General features: G+C 39.9%; 1 protein-coding gene across 2 annotated transcripts in view; it reads right to left on the bottom strand.

Moving 5' to 3' along the window:
* LOC120426113 (B-cell lymphoma/leukemia 11B) overlaps positions 1-18,749 on the bottom strand; it is a 95,406-nt gene extending 76,657 nt beyond the window's left edge. The window contains exon 1 of one of the 2 annotated variants that reach the window (XM_052709856.1): positions 17,397-18,749. In XM_052709856.1, the coding sequence (XP_052565816.1) occupies positions 17,397-17,433 (37 nt within the window). In that variant the 5' untranslated portion in view covers positions 17,434-18,749. The remainder of the gene's footprint in view (positions 1-17,396) is intronic. The other variant, XM_052709857.1, reaches the window with a different exon arrangement.
* Between the last annotated feature and the right edge of the window lie 824 nt (positions 18,750-19,573).

Below are 19,573 nucleotides of genomic sequence, written 5' to 3'. Positions count from 1 at the left end.
AAAGATTGGCTGCGCTAGGGTCTGATTAGATTAGATTAGATTAGACAGCATAAACATAACTAATGTTTACTAACTACTTTTACGAAAACTGTTTTAGTACGAATAAATGAGACGCGATTTACGATTCACAACAACTCAACTTTATTCAGACACGTCCTTTCAGGTCCGTACTCGCGACAAGAATGAATAGCAAGAGAGAGAGAGCCAGACAGAAAAGATGAATGACAATTGGAGAAGGGAAGCGTCCACGAAAGGCGTGACGTGGGATGTTCATGAAAACCGTAACATAATATAACAAAAACCAAACACTTTCGAAATTTAAAAAAAACTTAAAATAGTCCTTATAGGCCCTAATAAAAATAAGTTATGAATAAAAAAAAAGATTAAATAGTCATTTATGCATTAAGATTTTTTAGTACTATTCGTACATTTATGAAATGAAGCTTTGCCATTTTGAAACAAATTTTGGCAATTACAGCGTTTTATACTCCAGACTAAGGCAATTATGGACGTAGATTTTCTCAAATCCTCAAATAGCCTATGCATCAAATCCTCAATTTTTCCATGACCCACTTGAGCTGCTGGTCACCCCACCCTACCGACATGTCGCACCCCAATGCGGAGCCACGTCGAGTTGTCAACCTGAAAAACCGGCCAAATTCACCCCTATACCTGTGGGGTGGGGCCTTAAAACAATGCTCCCACAAAAAAATAAACCTGCCCAAAACTCGATGACGATAGCTCGCCGTATGTCATTGTCGCTTCGGTGGCCTCATTAAGTGTCCCCATTTTTTGTTCAACAGTTTCAGGTATTTTTTTTTTATTCGTTCACCACCAAAGTATTCTTCATATTTCACCAGTTTATGTAGCGGCGGACGGGGGCCTTTTGTAGATATCTTCTACCTTTTTTTTTGTTCCTGCAACAAACGCGACTCACCTCAAGTCCTCCACCCAAGGTATGATGCGGGGGGTTCTGCGGAAAAACCGCGCGCTGGCCGCATTAAGCCCTGCTGCTGGTAATGTAGCCAAACAACAATAATATCGATTCCGCACACGGGCTGTTGCCAACCGCCACCCGCCTCCGCTCCGGTGGCCACGGCGAGGTCATCGCCTGTCCTACGCCACGTTATCGCAAACCGCCACCCCCGTTTGGCCTCGTGTAACGACGACGACAAGAGTGTGTCGTCGTCGAGTTTTTTTTTTAATATGACCCGCACGATTGTGTACAAAATATAAACAAAACCTGCGCGACTAAACGACGATCCGGTGCGGTGAGTGTGACTATTTGTTATGGGTGTTATTAGCAGCAGGGTAACAGCCAACAGGAGATAACACAACGAACACACACACACGGGCCGTGTCCGGGACCGTCATATCTATGACGACCGGCGGACAGGCCGGAACGGCCGGGGTGCGATGTGCTGGAAAAGAGTCGAAGGCCTCCAGGTTGGACGTGAGATGTCAACTGAATTGTTCAGTTAGAATCAAAAATGTCAAACGATACTTTTACCACATAAAGTGCGCAAATTGCAAGGATAACCAAGCAGCTAACTATTGGTCTCCAAAATTTTCGTAGGGGATTTAAAAAAAACTCGCTAATGTTAGCTGTGACGTTACCTTTGAAGTTTGCGCACTTAACTCCCGATTCGTTGAAAACAAGATTGCTACGAGCTCATAATCTCAAAGCCAAATTAAGTCATCCATCAAGGCATAAGTGATTCACCCTGGTGACACCGGGCAGGTGCCATCTGTTCAACCCTTTTAACATGACCAGTCAACTTTTGACGGCAATTTCCGCTAATGAAAACATAATCCTTTGTAAAAGTACAAAAGTCTCGCCACTGACCAGCACACCGGTCAGCGATTAAGTTCCCTTTCTTTCAAAATCGTTCCCCCTTTCAAAAACTCATAAAAAAGTGATTCGTCTTCGCATACATCGTCCGACCTTTGACATTCCTGCCCTCCCCGCCCTGACTGGACACTCATTAAAGCCGAAACCGGAAATCTTACCGGCCTGGAATCCTTACAAGAAGACTGATTTCTTGACTTGCGATGACTCGAGTTGATACCGAAAAAAGGGTTGAACCCCTCACCCTTTTTAGCACGACTTTCTTGAGACGTTCGTCCCCCTCGCAGGTGAACCTGTTCATGAAATCTTCATGTAAATCTGCAGCTCACGTTAAGTTTCAACGGACCATTGCCGTTTTATCCCGCCCTTACCGGAGCATAATAATCGGTTCAACTGACCACTTGAGCCTGCCCGCGCGCTGAAAGGCACAAAACGACGCGCCGTTCAACTCGAAGAAAAAAAAACTGAAAAGTGAAAAACTTACTGACGAACAAGAAGGGGTCCAACCGAGGGGAACGACGACAACAAAAGCACAAATTGTCCAGCGCCGCCGCCGTTTAGCGTTGGCAAACAAAAACATTCGGTAGGTTTGTGACGGATCAGCCCCGGGATGAACGCGCGGAGCGGGGTTGTTGAAAAGGACGTGCCAACGGAGAAAACCCTTTTCCGTCCGCGGCGCGAAGGTATGGTATGTGGCGGTTGGTTGGTTTGGAATCTGGACGCGCGGTTTGATGACCTTTCGAAGAGAGCATGTAAAGTGCGCAAATTGCAGGGGTGACCAAGCAGCTAACTTTCGCGTGCTTTTGAATTATTAGTTAATTGACTTACATTTGTTGCAAGTAGCTATAGCCATAGAACCATAAAAGAGTGTTTTCCAAGTAAACCCGCAATAATTTGCTGCTGCGTTACCTCTGCAGTTTGCGCACTTTGCTCGCAGATTGTTGTTTAGCGTCCCGATTCTCGTCGGACCAACTCGGGTCTCGTCTGGCGATGATGACTCTAACCCCGCGTGCTACAAAAGGCTTCTCGAGGTCCAGAACCAGTCCGAGTTGGACGAAAGATGAATGACGCGCGCGTAAAAACACTCGCACGCAGAGTTTTTTTTTCTGCGCGCTCAAGCCTCTTCCCTTTCATCGTCCGTCGGGATCTTGTCGTGAATGAAAACCTACAAATCGCCAGCCCTTCCCAGCACGTACTACGTCCTTTTGGCCACGCTGTTGGACCCTGGGAACGATATGAATATGAATGAAGAGGTTATTTTTTTGCCTCGTTCAAGACCTTCTGCTTAATTTGGGGTCAAGTCGAAGTCCTACCTGAGGTTTCTAGTTGACGGCTAGAAGTCACCTTTTTTGGGTAATTCTAGCGTAATTCAATCCTGTTCGCTGAAATTGGACCTGGACTAGCAGAGGGCTGCGGTAGGTACTCTCAAGTCCGTAATTATGCGATGTGATCATTATATTGTGTTTTGACGCGGTGGCCTCCCAGGAGTCACGGTTGTTTCCTTTCGCTCTAGCCCAAAGGGAATCCTTGGCGCAATTATCTCGAGTGAGTCGTGCACCGAAATGACTCATCGCCGAAGTGGTCCTGGACGAACAATTAGTGCGCCGTGAATCGATTCAGCGAGCTTAGACTCATGTATGCAAATCTCCGTACAGTTCTGGATGATGTGATTCCGGCGCGGATGATTGATGAAATCATTTCGAGTAATTGAACATCTGTATCAATGGCTCGAACGCGGTAATAACTGTAATTAGTGCAGTCAAGAATCAGAGTACCTGATTCACCCACCCAGTGAGCTCATCGTGATGCGATCAAATTAGAGTTTGGAAAATCGCCGCCACCACCAAGCTCCGAACTCATTTCAACCCCCGGCAGCGGAGAGTGTGGTGGCCTTTTATTAGATCGATACAAACAACCGAGGGGGTCACGCGGAGCTAGCCCTAGCGAGAAGAGGTGGGTGACGATGGCACACATTAGAAGGGAGTGTGGGGGGGGGAGCGGGAAAGAGGACATTGATGGGAAACAGAAGTTGCTTTGTGGCCGTAGCAAGGTCCTTGACAGAAGAAATTGAAATAGGACAAAGCAGGACGCGACCGCTCCGACAGGGTTGAAGTTGTGGGTTTCTTCTACACGGAGAAAAATCAGTTCTCAAAATCGTGAAAAAGCGTTCATGAAATTCGGAATCAAGAACAACACAGAAAAAAAAATCATGGTAATATTACATCTGGGAAGGGGTACATCTTTTATGTCAGAAAAAAGGTGTAATTTTACCTCTGGAAATGTGTAATTTTACCACTTTTCTGTTGTAATGTCACTTTTTCAGTCTAAATTGAGGTAAAATTACATCATAAAAGAGGTAATATTCAACCATCCAAAATTAAAGCTTCCAAATTTACATTATTTTTTTCTGTGAAGGAGTTCAAATTTCATGGTACATTTTCCAAACTCGTACCATGGACTTTGAACAAATTTTTCGTGGTTCTGCATTGCATTAACGCTTGTTCGCGATTTTAGGGATTCATTTTTCTCCGTGTACAAACTTGTTCTCGAGAATGAGATCATTTGTCATTGTCCTTTTTAAATATCCTTGGACCGAACTACTGATCAGCTTTTTGATGTATTTTTCGTAATAAAGTACAAACAAGTGTTCAACCCTGGTTCAATCAAGTCACAGAGTCCTGCTCAGAATCGAATATGAACTGGAGCACGGAATGGATAGCAACCCCTCAAGCTCACCTGTGCTTCCCCAGCGACTCTTCAAGAGGGAAAACTTTTCAATATTTCCTTTGTTTGGCAGCCCCTCTCTCTCTCTTTCTATTTCCCACACAAACTATCCATTCACGGAATCCTTCTTCCGATCCGCCCACATTGCGTCCACTTGCGCGCGCTTTGGCCGGTCCAGTTTTTCCCACGTACGAGCATTTCCCAGCTATTGACTGTCGTTCTTGAGGCGCGCGGAGCGCGGAGCGCGGAAGGAAAATAATAATCTGAAAATAACCCCGTCAAGTTTTGCGCCAAGTTCCTTGGACTGGACCTGGGCGTCGTCAGGCATCGGAGGTCAAACAGTTTGAGGGTGGTGGTGATGGTGCTGGCCAAAAGCAATCACCGTGTTTCGTGATTCGGTCGTCTAACTTTCTGTAGACCCCCTCCCCCCCCCCCTTTCTCTCTTTGGAGCAGGTCGGACAGGACATGGCACCTCTTGCTCGGAAAAGTTCCCACCGTCGGTGGCCAAGAAGGATACGGACCAGCGAGCGAACGCGAACAGAACAAAAAAAATTGTTACAAGAATCGATCAAACTTTCTTGGAAAATTATTTATTATATGGAAAGTTGCTCGTGCCCTGGCCGCGGCGAAAAGGACCTCCAAGTCGCCAGTGGCGACCGCGGCAAACATCGCGCGCGGACCGCGTACGAGTTTGGCCCAAAACGCGTCAAAGTTTGTTGATAGTAACAGGACGTCGATACGCGCGCGTCCAAAAAATTTTGATTGCCCACTTTCCTGAGTGCGGCACGTCGGATATGGGCCACACGTGGAGGGTACGATTACGGCTCACGCAGATGAGTATGGTCTCATTTTTGGGGGGCTAACCGACCTACAAGAAACACCTGAGCAAATCTTGGCGATGCGATGGTCCGCGTGTAGTCGAAATTTTCCTTGCGATGACGGACGGACTGGCCTTCGGCGTAGACTATGCGGGAAGAGGTTGTTTGAACAGCTTCTTGTAAGACGTGGTTAAATATTGTTGCAGATGGACAGTACGCGTTGTTTTTTTTTTCGGAGGATGATAACGACTTTTTAGAAATTGTACTTCAGTTTTGGCTAGTAGATGACATACTGAAATGCCTTAAATTCAGGGCTGCGGAGTTGGGTAGCTTGTAAAGCGGCTCCAACTCTGGCTTTTGAGCAGTTCTCTACGGAATTGGAAATTGATTGTGCCTTCAGTATGCCCAAAGAAGCCATTTTGCATCTTAAGTTTGTCCATATAATTTTCCATACAAATTTGGCAGCTGGCCATACAAAAATGATGCATGATAATTCAAAAATCTGTATCTTTTGAAGGAATTTTTTGATCGATTAGGTGTCTTCGGCAAATTGTAGGTATGGATAAGGACTACACGGAAAAAAATGATACACGGATTTTTTTTTAAACAGCAATGGCATAATCATCATCAAAAGAAAATCTCTGGACGTTCATCAAGAGAAAAAAACCGAAGGGAGAATGGCTCTCCTCTCTCGCGCACGAAAGATCGGTAAAAAGAATCGAAAAAAATCATCATCTTGATTATTCGGCGGAACACCTTTTTCACTACTACACCTGCAAGTGTAACGTCACACGTCGAAAAATTACCTGTCACATTTTGATGGGCAATGTGTGTAAACAAATTGAAATAAATATTATTATGTGGTGCTGACAAGGTAAATCACAAAAAAATCATCAGCAGATTGATTTTCTTAAAGAATTTCGGGAGCGATTTTCTTTTGCGTGATTTGCCTCCTCTCTCTTTCGCGGGTGAAGAATGTTCGCAAGCGAAATTGATTTTTTTGCGATTATTTCATCCCTGTTTTTAACTTTTTGTCAGAAAAACTTGATTCCCAAAAAAACCCTATTTTTTTGGTATGTTTAAGGGTACATCAACTTCTGTGAAATTTTCAGGTTGCGCAAAAAATCTTTGTTATGAATTTTTGGATCAATAATGATTTTTTGAAATATTCGAAATATCGGTCGCAAAATTTTTTCAACTTAATTTTTTGGTGTAAAATCAAAAATAACATAACTGAAATTTTGACAAACGCACTGGTTTCAATTTAAACCCATATTTAGGTAACTTTTTTGAAAATAGTCGCAGTTAATCATTTTTTTTTAAATTAGTGCCCATGTTTGCTTTGAAAAAAAAATATTTGAAAAGCTGAGAAAATTTTCTATATTTTGCCTTTTTGAACTTTGCTGAAACGACCCTTAGTTGTTGAACAGGAAAATTGATCACCCAAACAACCCACCATTTTCTAAATTGGATATCCCAGTAACTAATGGTCCGATTTAAAATGTTAAAATATGACACATTCGTAAAATTTTCCAATCTTTTCGAAAAAAATATTTTCAAAATTTTTAAACCAAAACTAACATTTTAAAGGGCGTAATGCTAATGTTTGACCCTTTTGAACTGTAAGTCTTGATTTAAAAACAAAAAAGGACAAAAATTGTAAAATTGACTAAAGGTCAACATTTTTTTTAGTTTAAGGCAGGCGTGGTCAAATGGCTACGCTGTACGCTTTGTAAGCGGATGATCATGGGTTCTATTCCCATCTGCTCCAACTTTCCATCGGAAAATTACATTTTTACTGCACAAGTTTATGTATTTTTATTCAAATAGGGCATTCATCGATATTTTGCAAATTTTTGACATAAAGCATAAGGCCATTGCAAATTGTTTTTCAAGTTTTTGAATCCTCCTCTTCAAAAATTCATAAATTTTTCAATTTTTAAGAAAAAACCTGCACAGTGGATTTTGAACTATTTCAAAATATTATATAACGATATTTTTTAAATTTTCTATTTTTTTATTCTTTGGAACATTTTGCTTATTTTCAATTTTGAGACTGTGAGAAAAAGACATAAAACTATAACCAAAAATATTTTTCATGTATTCATTGATATTTTGCAAATTTTCGGAAGAAGCATTACATTAATAATGTTTAAAGCATTTTTTTATATTTTTTGCTTCAAAATGTAGAAAATCGGGATTATTTTTTCAATGTATATTTGTAAGTCATCTTTTCAACACCAAAAAAACAGCTCATGTTCGAGATAATAAAAGAACTCACGAAAATTTTGAAAATAATGGAATGAATGTGTTTCAAAGAAGACAACAACCACTTAAACATGTTTTATAGATTAAAAAAAACTTAAAAAAATTAAAATGCAAGTTAAAAATAAAAAAAAGCCTAAAAAAATAAACAGCAGCGATTTATTTAAAATTAATATAAAAACGGATATCAAACTTTTGAAAACCTGATCATGATTAAAAGAATGACTGACAAAAATGCAAATATAATTAAGTGATTAAGAAAACTTTTTATTTGCAAAATGTATCATGAATCTTTGATTTATCAAAGTTAATTTACCCCTAAAACAAAACAAATCAGACTACGTCAAAAAAAAAATCAAATTATTCGCTCTACGTCTGCCTGTGTGGATCAATCGGACCGCGCACTGGACTCACAATCCAGAGGTCGCCGGTTCGAATCCCGGGGCGGACGCAAAAAAATTCTAAGTGTAAATATAGGTATTCGGTGCCCTCTCCCCGTGCCCATACCTTCACACTTAGGAGACCCGGGAGGCGGAGTCTTGTCGCAAAAAGAACGATACACGCCTGTGGATCCGTTGACGAAACCGCAAGGTTTAAGAGGGCCACATTATAAGGTGTTACGTCGATTCCGTCCGCTCTACAGCATTGCCTTGGCGTTCCCGATTACGGGATTTCTACTCGAAACTAGGTGTCCGAAGGCTTGATTGTTGAGGCAATTGCAAACCTCTTTTTACACCTAAGCTTCCATCCACCCCGGGATTCGAACTGACGACCTTTGGATTGTGAGTCCAACTGCCTACCAGCGACTCTACCAGGACAGGACCCAGGGAGACGACTCATACACCTGGACTGAGCTATCGACCTAACCTCTAGGTTAGACCGGGGCCAACATTTACTTCCCCATCCGACGGAAGGCGTGATCAGACAAATCTCGTCTCAAAATTTGCCACCGGGACCTTCTGGGATCGAACCCATGCCGACTGGGTGAGAGGCAATCACGCTTACCCCCATACCACGGTCCAGACTACGTATATATTAGAAAAAAGAATAACTTCAGTCCTTAAAACAGATTCAATTCAAATCAGTTTTATTGGTGAATAATCAAGGTGCAATCAATGCTTTTTAAAGGGTGTAAGAAATCACAAAATTTCATATTACAGACAATTTATTGAATCCACTAAAAAGATGATTTTAAATCACTCCTGAAAGTTTCATGGAGTCAAAAACGATTTAAATCCAAAGTTTGGCCATGCGCAAAGCAAACTGTCAAACTTCCAAGCGTTTTTCTCTAAACATCGAGTTGATTTACTTTTCATAAAAAATAACTTCAAAAAACCTTGTAAAAGTTCATCAATCAGATCACTCAGTCATGAAATAAAAGCACTTAATGAACAATATGGATTAATTTATTCGGATAACGATTTATGTAGTTTGGGAGCAAGAATTTGAATAAGTTTCAATAAATGAGTATTGAAATAAAAATACTGGCAATTTGAGAACCAAGGGTCCTGATTGCTCCAAACAGACTCTTTCACTCGCGACCACAAATTGAAAGCGACAAAAAGCTGCTCTGACCGTTTCCTACCGTTTGTCGCTTCCGCACCAATCGCTACAGAATACTCTCTCTTTGCTCTCCCTCTCACTCCAATCGGGTAGTACAGCGGTTCAGAGAGACCGATTGCTTACGATCGACTTTGTTTTGCTCGGTTATTTAACTGCTTAAAATCTGTGTTATCAAAAATGTTTAGCAATTTTGTTGATAACACAACATAAAAGACACATTTAAAAGCAATTTCCATCATGTCAAATACAAATTTGCGGCAAACTGTGGTAGTGCAGGCCAAAAGAGCGCCGAGCTGGTATGTTGCTAGATTCTCTCCTCTCTGAACGTATTCGTGTGCGACACGAGTGTCGTGTTCGCTCGCGAATGGTTGCGAGCTCCAGTCGGCAAAGATTCGCTCGGCGATGAGTGAGTGATTTTTGATCTTTGAACCGAAAATTAGGACCCTTGCTGAAAACACTGTCATTTGGTGTCGTTACACTTTAGAATATAATTTAACGAAATACTAAAATAAGTAAAACAATAACAACGCGTGGATGGTAATGATCTGTAGATAAATGAAATGATTATGTTAAAAAAGCATCTTTTCCTTTTTTGGCAAATAAAACAGTATTTGTGATAAAAACTTGGTGAAATATTGAATACCGTCAGTGGGGGTGACATTGGGTCTGGGGGGTGAGATTGGGTCAAAGTGATTTTTTACGGATTTTACCATTTCTCAGATTCTTTTCAATGAAACTGAATTCTGTTAAAAGGGTTGTGTAGGGGACATCTTAAGATGACTTCGCTGAAAAAATCTCGTTCCTAGAACATATCCTGTTATTTTGGCAGATGTCTAAAGTTGGGGTACGTTTTTGGCCAAAAATGACCTCTCGAAAAATCATTTTTCTAATATTTTTGTTAGAATTGCTCGAAAACTACCCAAGTGTTTGAAAATCTCCACTTCAAACATTGTAGCGTGTCAATACGTTTCCCTCGAACAAGAAACGCTGTTGGATGACTTGTTTTTACCATATCTTTGTATTTCAGCATCATTTTAGTTTCATTTGACCCAATGTCACCCCCTCTAAGGGGTGAGATTGGGTCAATTTTCAAACAATTGGCATTTAAGGTAGTGTTCATCAAAATCGACCATATTTTGGGAAAATGTTAGTAAACTATCTAAGAACAAATCTACGTTAAAAGATTTTCAATGTTATTTCAATTGTTTTTGTTATTAAGAAATTTCGAGAGGTGTTTCGTTTTTTGACCCATAGTCACCCCCACTGACGGTATCATTGAAAAGTAATTTACTTAGCGCAATTAAAACATTGAATATTCGTATATTCTATAATTTGTATCAGTAAAAGATGAGATTTGTTTAAGCCGCAACTTGAAATTAAAAAAATGGTGTAGGTAAATATAAATATTAGGGTGTTTCATCCAAAACCAAAAGTTCTCAGAATCAGGCAAACCGAGGTTCCCCTAGTAGAGGATACCCATAGGGACTCTCATGCCAAATATCAGCCCATTTGGTTGAGAATTGGCCTGTCCCCAGCGGTTCAAAGTTTACATGTAAATTACTATGGGATTTTTGTGCTTTTCGTTCAATCGTTCCTACAGGTCTAGGGACAACATGGATTCACTCGGAATAAAGACAGGTGTGTAGGGGATGGTCCAATGAACACATTCCAGAAGGAATTAGGCTTGTCCATTCTGTCCCCAAGGTGCGCATTGGATCGACGTCCGGTGTCTCCAGAATCATCGATTCACCCTTCAAATGTACGCATTGTCCTTAGTATGCTATGACGGCTAGGAGAAAATTACGACGCCCCATGTCAGACGGTGAACACGTGGAGAGGCATCGATTGCATTATTAACACAAAATCATCATTTTACTTTATTTAGAATAGTTGAAATTCTTCCAGGAACATAAAAAATTATAATTTTAGTACTTTAAAGAATGTTTCTGAGCCAAAACTCGAGTAGATGCTCAGCCACGTGTTCACCGTCTGACGAGGGGCGTCGTAATTTTCTCCTAGCCGTCATAGCATACTAAGGACAATGCGTACATTTGAAGGGTGAATCGATGATTCTGGAGACACCGGACGTCGATCCAATGCGCACCTTGGGGACAGAATGGACAAGCCTAATTCCTTCTGGAATTTGTTCATTGGATCATCCCCTACACACCTGTCATTATTCCGAGTGAATCCATGTTGTCCCATGACCTGTAGGAACGATTGAACGAAAAGCACAAAAATCCCATAGTAATTTACATGTAAACTTTGAACCGCTGGGGACAGGCCAATTCTCAACCAAATGGGCTGATATTTGGCATGAGAGTCCCTATGGGTATCCTCTACTAGGGGGACCTCGGTTTGCCTGATTCTGAGAACTTTTTTGTTTGGCTGAAACACCCTAATAAATATATTCAAGTGTTAAGAAAGACCAAATCACGTTAGAAAAAAAAACAGTTATTTCAAAAAATCAAAATTGAAGGTGTGAAAAAAACCAAACATTAGTCTATGAAAATATTAAATTAAATTTATTCATTACCCACCCACATCACGCCAGCTCACGTGACGACTTGCATTCAGAGGAGGAGATTTTGCATTTTTTTTTCTTCCGTTCACTCATCCACCAACATCCGACGGCAATTCGAAAAAATCCCATCAAGCAAATTTTCCGTTAACTTTCGGCGCTTTAACTTGGCTTTAACTAGCTCATTTAAAACCGCTCAAAACCGCTACGTTTTTATCTTGAGCAAATTTCACCTCACCCCCGTCCCTTATCAAAATGATAACGGCGTGTTTAAACGTTGGATTGTCTTTCACAAATTCGCAGCTTCTTGTTTCCCTCTTTCGCTCACTTTTAAAGTTACGATCCTGACCTGCCTCTGCGAAAAGTACATATTTTCTCAGACGAAATAAAAAAAAAAGCGAAAGAAAAATACTGTCAGGACATAAAAAAGAAACCTCCCCAACCGGGAAAAGTCTCACTCAAACGCGCAAACTTTTTATTTATTTTATGTATTAGTCTCAATTCTCGCCGTCGCGAGCGCGGCATGGAAATCACCCTCGTCGAGGAAAAGCTGGAAAACGCGACGCGATGCACTTCTTCTTCCTCTTCTCGTTGCCGCGCGCGATTTTCGCGAGTCGCGTCGACGTGGAAAAGAAGGGAAAGAAGAAGAAGAAGGAAAAAAGTGCATCTGTATTTAGCGCGCGTCGCGTGAACTGTGTCACGATCGCTTTGTGAGCGATGCGATTTGTGTAACGCGAGCGACCCAGACTGCGAGAGGGTGTGTGTGTGTGTGAGTGTAAAGTGCACGCTAAAAAGAAAATGCTGCACATTTCCCTCCACGCTGGTGTTGGTGAGCTTAAAGTGCTGTGTGGTGCTTTTGGGCGAGCGATTTTCACGCCACCGTGAAATTCACCGTGAATTTTGTGACGTTTAAGTGATGGCATTTGGATGCAGTTTGGCGGCTGTCGCTGACATCAACACCGTCACCAAAACGAAAAATAAGACGTGAAAACTTTTCTTGTTTTTTTTTCTCCTCCCGCCCGTGCTTTCAGAGTTAAGGTCTGTTTGGCGTGTTCATTAAATTTTGAGCTCGCCAGCCAAACTAACCGATCTGGTCGTGGTGGTCTTGGTTCAATCCAATTCGTTGGCTGGAGCGATGGAGTGTGAGAGGGAAAAGTGAAAGAAGAGCACAAAAAAATGGTAAATTGGATTTTCCAAGATGGAGAACGGGAAAAGCAAGCTTTCGGGGAGCGACCTGGTGGGGATTTGGACGGGCGAGAGCGGAGGACGAGCTGGTCATTCAATTTGGGGTTTGGATTAGAGAATATTGATTGAGACTATTTGTTTTGAATTGAAATGTTTTGCTAAGGATTTTCAGATTTTATTTTTTCAAATTAATGCAAATTGCAGAATCTACGTATCTACGTATTGTAATAAACAGCAAAAAATCCGATGGTAAAAACGCATGCAAAAGCATGCACATCACCTTCGTCAAAAAAGACACTTAATATTACACACTGCATATAAAATTTTTCTACACACAAAAAAAAACTTGCAACCGACAGGATTCAAGCCCAGAACCAACAGTAAGGACTGGCGCCTTAGCACGCTCGGCCATCAGACCGATTAAGAATTGAAAGCTTAAACGCATATATGAGCTTGAGATTTCGGTCAAGTAGGTTTCCCATACTTCATATTTCAGGGTTTAAAATTACATAAAATTGCATAAAATAATGCAATATTTATTTTTCACCCAGGCCTTTTACACACAGTTGGATTACTCCTTTTTTAGGCCTACCATTAACCGCAAGTTATATTTAAATTTTCTTACTTTTTCATCTTTAATCTAGCCCTATAAGTTGGCAAAAAAATGTTACAACTTTTTGAACAAATATATAGCAAAGTAAAAAACATATAAATAATTGAAGGTTGAAAATTTTAGAAGTTTGCATAATATAATGGTTTAATATTACCTCTATTTCGATGTAGTTTTACCTAGAGAGCCTATATGGAGAGGCGAAACGTCACTCTCAGGGTTCCAACCGAACTGTCAAATTGGGGTTCCAATAGAGCAACAAGATCATGCAAGAACAAGGTTGGAATCAATTAAAAATAGTTTTGGCAAAATAACGAGACTTATAACAATTACAAGTATTGTAAAACTGTTGTTGATAATAATCTCGTAGTTTTTTGTTATGTTTGTGTTTGTGCCAGCACGAAAGAAAAACTACAAGTTTTTCAACATTAAATTTGAATGACTTTGTGTGTTTGAAATTTTTCCCAGAACATTTCATTTCCCTGTGTAGTTTTACCTCAATTTATATGGAATCAGTCAGATTTCTTGAGGTCATATTACATTTTTTTCTGAAACAAAATCTATCTATGATTTGTTTTTGACTGATTGAAAACAAAACTTTTAGATTTTAAATACATAAATTTTAAACAAAAACTAAAAAACCTAAACATTTTATAATTTTGTATGAAGTCTGCCATTATAAAAAGTTTGAAATCCTGAGAAAATTCATGACAAAGGTAGAGCAAAAAAATGTGAATGATTTGGAAGGTGTAATTTTGTAAGGTTGAATATTACCTCTTTAATGATGGAAATTTATCTCAATTCAGACTGAAAAGTGCCATCGCACTGGAATAGTGGTAAAATTACACTTTTTTGCCATAGAAGAATATTACCATGATATCTTTTACTGTGCTGTAAAGAATCATTATCAAACAAGATTTGAAGAGAACTCATTGAGAATATATCATTCACAAAATATTGCTAAAATGAAAGCTCAAAAAGTTATTTTAAAGATTATCGGAAGGAATATCACAAATATATTACAGTTTGTCTACACAGAAAAAAATAATGTAAATTTGGAAGCTATAATTATTGAAGGTTGAATATTACCTCTTTTATGATGTAATTTTACCTCAATTTAGACTGAAAAAGTGACATTACACCAGAAAAAGGGTGAAATCACACATTTCCAGAGGTAAATTACACATTTTTTCTGACATAAAAGATGTCCCCTTTCCCAGATGTAATATCACCGTGATTTTTTTTCTGTGTAGATTCATTCTTCGATGGCGAAAGAGGTTATAAACAATGTAAGAATAATCAAAACAAAAGAACATTATATTAAAAATGTTCTTTTGAGAGTCTAGGTAAGCGTGGTTCAGCGTGTACAACTTGCATTGGTGAGAAATTTTCGCAAAAGATTAATGCAATTGTGATTTTTGCACAAGTTTCATCGCTGGTATAAGTGTTCTTTAGAGAACGGTCATCATAATTTTGACTTCTGATGCTTTTTGCTCATTTTAATATTTTATAAAAGCATTTTTTAGATAACTAAAATCAAATAAATAAATTTCAGTTTCGAGTATACATATAAATATTGTAGCAAAATGCAAACAACATGATAAAAATAAGTTTAAAAGGCTGTTAATCTAAATTTTTAAAGAATTTTGTTAACTTAAACTAAAGCTTAGCTGTACGGCATGCGACATTTTTTCAAATTTTTGAGTTATTTGAATTTTCAATTCAAAAGGGAATTCATAACATTAACTTTATTAGACATGATAACAGTTGTGTTGTTATGATCTTTTTACTTTGTAATCGAATCTCTGAAATGCATTTTGAATCTTTTCTTCTTTTTCCATTTTGGTGTTTTAAGGGTCTCCATTCTATTCTATTGATCTTTAGTGAGTATCTTCAATTAAAAAAGTCACTTAGAAGAAATATCAAAATTCTCTTTTCAATTAAAATGGATTTTTAAATAAAATGATCTTGCATGATTTCTAATATTTATCTGACATACATCAGAAACTAATCCGCAATTGAATTCAAGAAATAGAAGCAAACCTGGACTTTTTTTTAATAAGATCCGATGCAAATATTTTTCAATGTGTTCTCCCTCGGCTGTGGCCAATATAAATATTGAAACAACAAGCCATAGCAGGGATGCCAGATATCTGTGCCAGATAATCTGTGTGTCTGTGCTTCACAGACTTTTGAGCTTGTGTCAGACATTTTTTGAGGTGCACAGACTTTTAAAAAACTTCATTAAATTATTATTTTGTAATCTTTTTTGTCGAAACTTATTTCGTAAGACTTCAAATGCTTAAAAGCGCAATTTCTGATGGATTTCAATGACTGTGAATTGATACATTTGAATTTTAGACAAATGCATAGACATACACAGACTTTTTTACAGACATTTAAAAAAAAAACAAGTGGCATCCCTGAGCCATAGTTTCAACATTTGCATGGAAAAAAGTGTTTTAAAATGCATTATACACTAGTTCAGTTGTTTTGAAATCATTAATTGTCAAAACATGAAAGATTTGACGAAAACAAATTTTTAAGCGAAAAAAAAACTTAAACATCGAAATTTTTCAAAAAGTCAAAAGACAAAATAAAGAAAACATGCTTAAAGTGATTCTAAATATCCAATGAAATTCTGAAGTTTTTTGAAAAAAAAAATATTATTTTTGCTTCCTGATTTTTCAGGCAAACTTTGAGGAGACAAAAACTTTAAATAACATTTGTACCAGCTTAAGCAAATGTGATCATTACGTGCACCCTCCTTGCCTCACAGCTTATGTCAATGTACATCGGGGTAAGACAGATAAACTCAATGTTTACATTTGCTTATGAAACCTAATAATGATGAAGTCCAAAATTAAAATAAATAATTTTCTATTTTCAGTTGATTTTGAGCAACTTGTGTTATATGATAAATTTTTCTTCTCCTGTTAAATGTTTTCATCTGTAATTTTAAGATTTTTTTTCTGTTTCCTCATTGATACTATTTTTTTAATCATTATTTCTCAAATGCTCTTCAGGTTTTGTGCTAATATTTACATTTTGTAAATTTATACTAAACACTAAACAAGTCAAACCATGAATCCACAATAAAAGAGTAAGTTCTTTTCCTCAATTTCATTTTATTAACGTCACATGCTAAAGCTTAGAGAAAAAAGTCGAACCATGTTATGGCCTATTTGACACATTTTATGCAACAATGTGAATCGGAATCCAACAAGTTTTAAGAAAATGTTTATGGTTTTCAAAGATGTTTAATTATTTTTGGACTTCGATTCAAAATAACCTTTTTATCTCACTTCCCTTTGTCGAAGAAAGTCCATTTTTGATGAGTTTAATTATTTTATAGCCAAACAAACGATATGAAAATCAATTTTGATCATGATTGAATTTATTCAAAATACCATTGCACGATAAAATTTAAAGAACAAAAGCAAAAAAATAATTTGATATTCAAAAAAACTACAAGATTTTAGAATAACATAAAATATTTTCAAAAGTGATCGTTGACAAAAAAAATTTTAACCTTGTTTTTTTCCATTTTGGCATTGTTTGTTTACACAAAGATAATCGTGGCCGTGGATTCTCCATTAAACAAATCCAGTAAAGTTTTGCAAATTAAAGCACGTTTTCCCGAGCACAATTTTCCACGCAAACCGAAAAGCTGTTTAAAACAACCTTAAACTTCCTCCGCCAAATGTCGCAAAATCGATTGCACATCGCTTCCGAGACCGAGAGACGGGCAAAATTTGCACCACCAAACTTTAAAGCCAGCTTTCCCACCCAACAGTGGGTGGGTGGCAGGCCGACTTTTCCAGCCCACGCAATTTTCTTCCTCTTCTTTCTCCTCCTTACCTTGTGCGATCCGAACAGCTGGCATTTTAATTCTCATTTTGGCAGGCTTGTTGTGTGAGGGTGGCTTGGCGAACTCGCGGTCGCCGTCCTTTTTCTTTTCGCGTGAGGCTCGTGGTGTCCTTAAATTCACAACTTTTTCCTCAGTGTTGATTTCACTAATAAAAGAAACGCACACAGACTTGACGGTTTTTTTTTTCTTTAAGATTTTTCCCGCGAGTTTTCCCGACCTCGGCTCAGCTGATTTTTCCACGAAACTTTTTTGTTCGCCCGCTTCCTTGTTGTTTACGTTTTTCACGGTTTTTCCACGCCGTAGTAAAACACACTTTCGTACACAGCAATAGCGCAAAAAAAAAAAACACTCCGGATCTCTCTCCAGCTTCCGGTCGTTCTCTTTGTTTTTTTTTTCAACTTTTTTTTCTTGTCTCACTTCCTTACGATCCCAGACGTCTTCACAATTAGCGCGCGCCGGTTCTCGGTTGTTTTTTTCCGTTGTCTCAATTAACTTCAGGGTAGGCTTTTCATTCACGGAAATTTTTTCGCGCCCTTTTTTTTGGGAGGGATGACATGAAAAAAACTCTCACCAAGACAGTTTTCCCCTTTTGTGTCACTTTCACACGCAAACCGGCACCACGGTCGTCCCAATCTGCATCTTCCGGAATTCTTGTTTTTTTTTGTTTTTTTTCCAGGTTAGGTTACAAAGATACAATGTTATCTTCCACGTTCCCGAGATATTCGAGGACTTCTTTAAAGAAGGGGTTCGTCAACACTTGATTTCTGATGTGGCCCGCGGTATTCCAACTGGTTCCAGGTAGTTCCAGATTGCACTTGTCCGGCGCCGTACTGACCAACGCTCGTAACCGACGAGCGAGAAGAAGCGCCCGTTGACATCCACACTACGCGACAGTCCGTTGGCATCTAATGTGCCAGGTTCGTCCAAAAACGTTATATCATACACACACCCCGTGTGTAGTGTCTTCGTCGTTGGTGGCGCGATGACTACACTCTACTGGCCTGTCCTACTAGTCCACACGGTCCTCCAGCGCGCGCGGTCCACACGATAGGTCGTCGTCGGAGAGCCGTCGACCACGCGCTCTCTCGCAAACAGACAGTCAGTCAGGTCTTCCTGAACCCACGCTCACGACCAACAACGCGCGCGCTCGCGACGACGATCATCAACCAAAACACTGTGTGCTGTTCCGCGAACCGACACGGCTGCACGTCGTTCCACAGGCAGTTCGGCGATGACTGGCGAGTGCAGAGCTGTGTTCCGATGACGATGACGAAACGTGAGCATAAAACAACCAAGACTAAACATAGTCCAAGCCTGCTGTGTTGTCCTCCCCCGCCGCGACGCCGTCGCCGTCACCAAACACACACTTGGACGCCGACGACTATCTTCTCCGCCGCTCTCTTCACGGCCCATTCACACTCACTCTTCTTCACGACGACCCGCTCTCTCCCTGTGCCGAGATTTATGTCCACGGTTCTAACCCGCAAACCTCACGAATCCCTCCGCGCCACTCTGCATGTGGGGGTGAAACGGACCGCACACATATGTAAATCACATACGCGTCGTCCTCGCATACACACATGTGAGCGAGCGCAGCTCGTGCAACTTCTCACTCACTCACACGCGAATCCTTTTTCCGCAACCCTCACACACTTCGTGTGTGAGGTACATGAAACAATAAACACCACATGTGCACACGGCGTCGTGGGCTCCTCTTTTGTTCTAACTCGCGAGAGAGCGAGCTCGCGCTCGCGCTCGCGATTTCGCGCGTTTGTTTTTGTTTTCAAATCCGTTGATAAAGTTTCAACTCTCTCTCTCTCTCTCTTAACTCAACCTTCTCTCAGCGTGTGTTTTTTTGCCCGCTTCTCCTTGTTGACTTTTGTGTGTTTGTGTGTGGTTTGCGCTGGACACCAGGAGGATGGTTGGACGGCCTCCCACTGTTGTTGGTGGGTTGAGAAGAGGTGGCTTGTTTTGGAGTGTGAGTCTCCCCCCCTTCTGCCTACCGGAGGAGGATTGTTTAAACGTGAAGGTGAGGTGATGTGACATTACGCGAGCGCTGTTGTTGTTGCACGGTGGAGATGTTGCGTTAGGCTGGGAAAATTTGGATGGAGCGTGAGGATGACTTGGGATTTGGGAAATCCGAAGTAAATGTTTAATAGGGCGAGAC

The sequence above is a fragment of the Culex pipiens genome, chromosome 3, assembly GCF_016801865.2.
Source record: "Culex pipiens pallens isolate TS chromosome 3, TS_CPP_V2, whole genome shotgun sequence".
NCBI lineage: Eukaryota > Metazoa > Arthropoda > Insecta > Diptera > Culicidae > Culex > Culex pipiens.
Note: the sequence above shows the minus strand (reverse complement) of the source record. Positions and strands in the feature narration are given on the sequence as shown.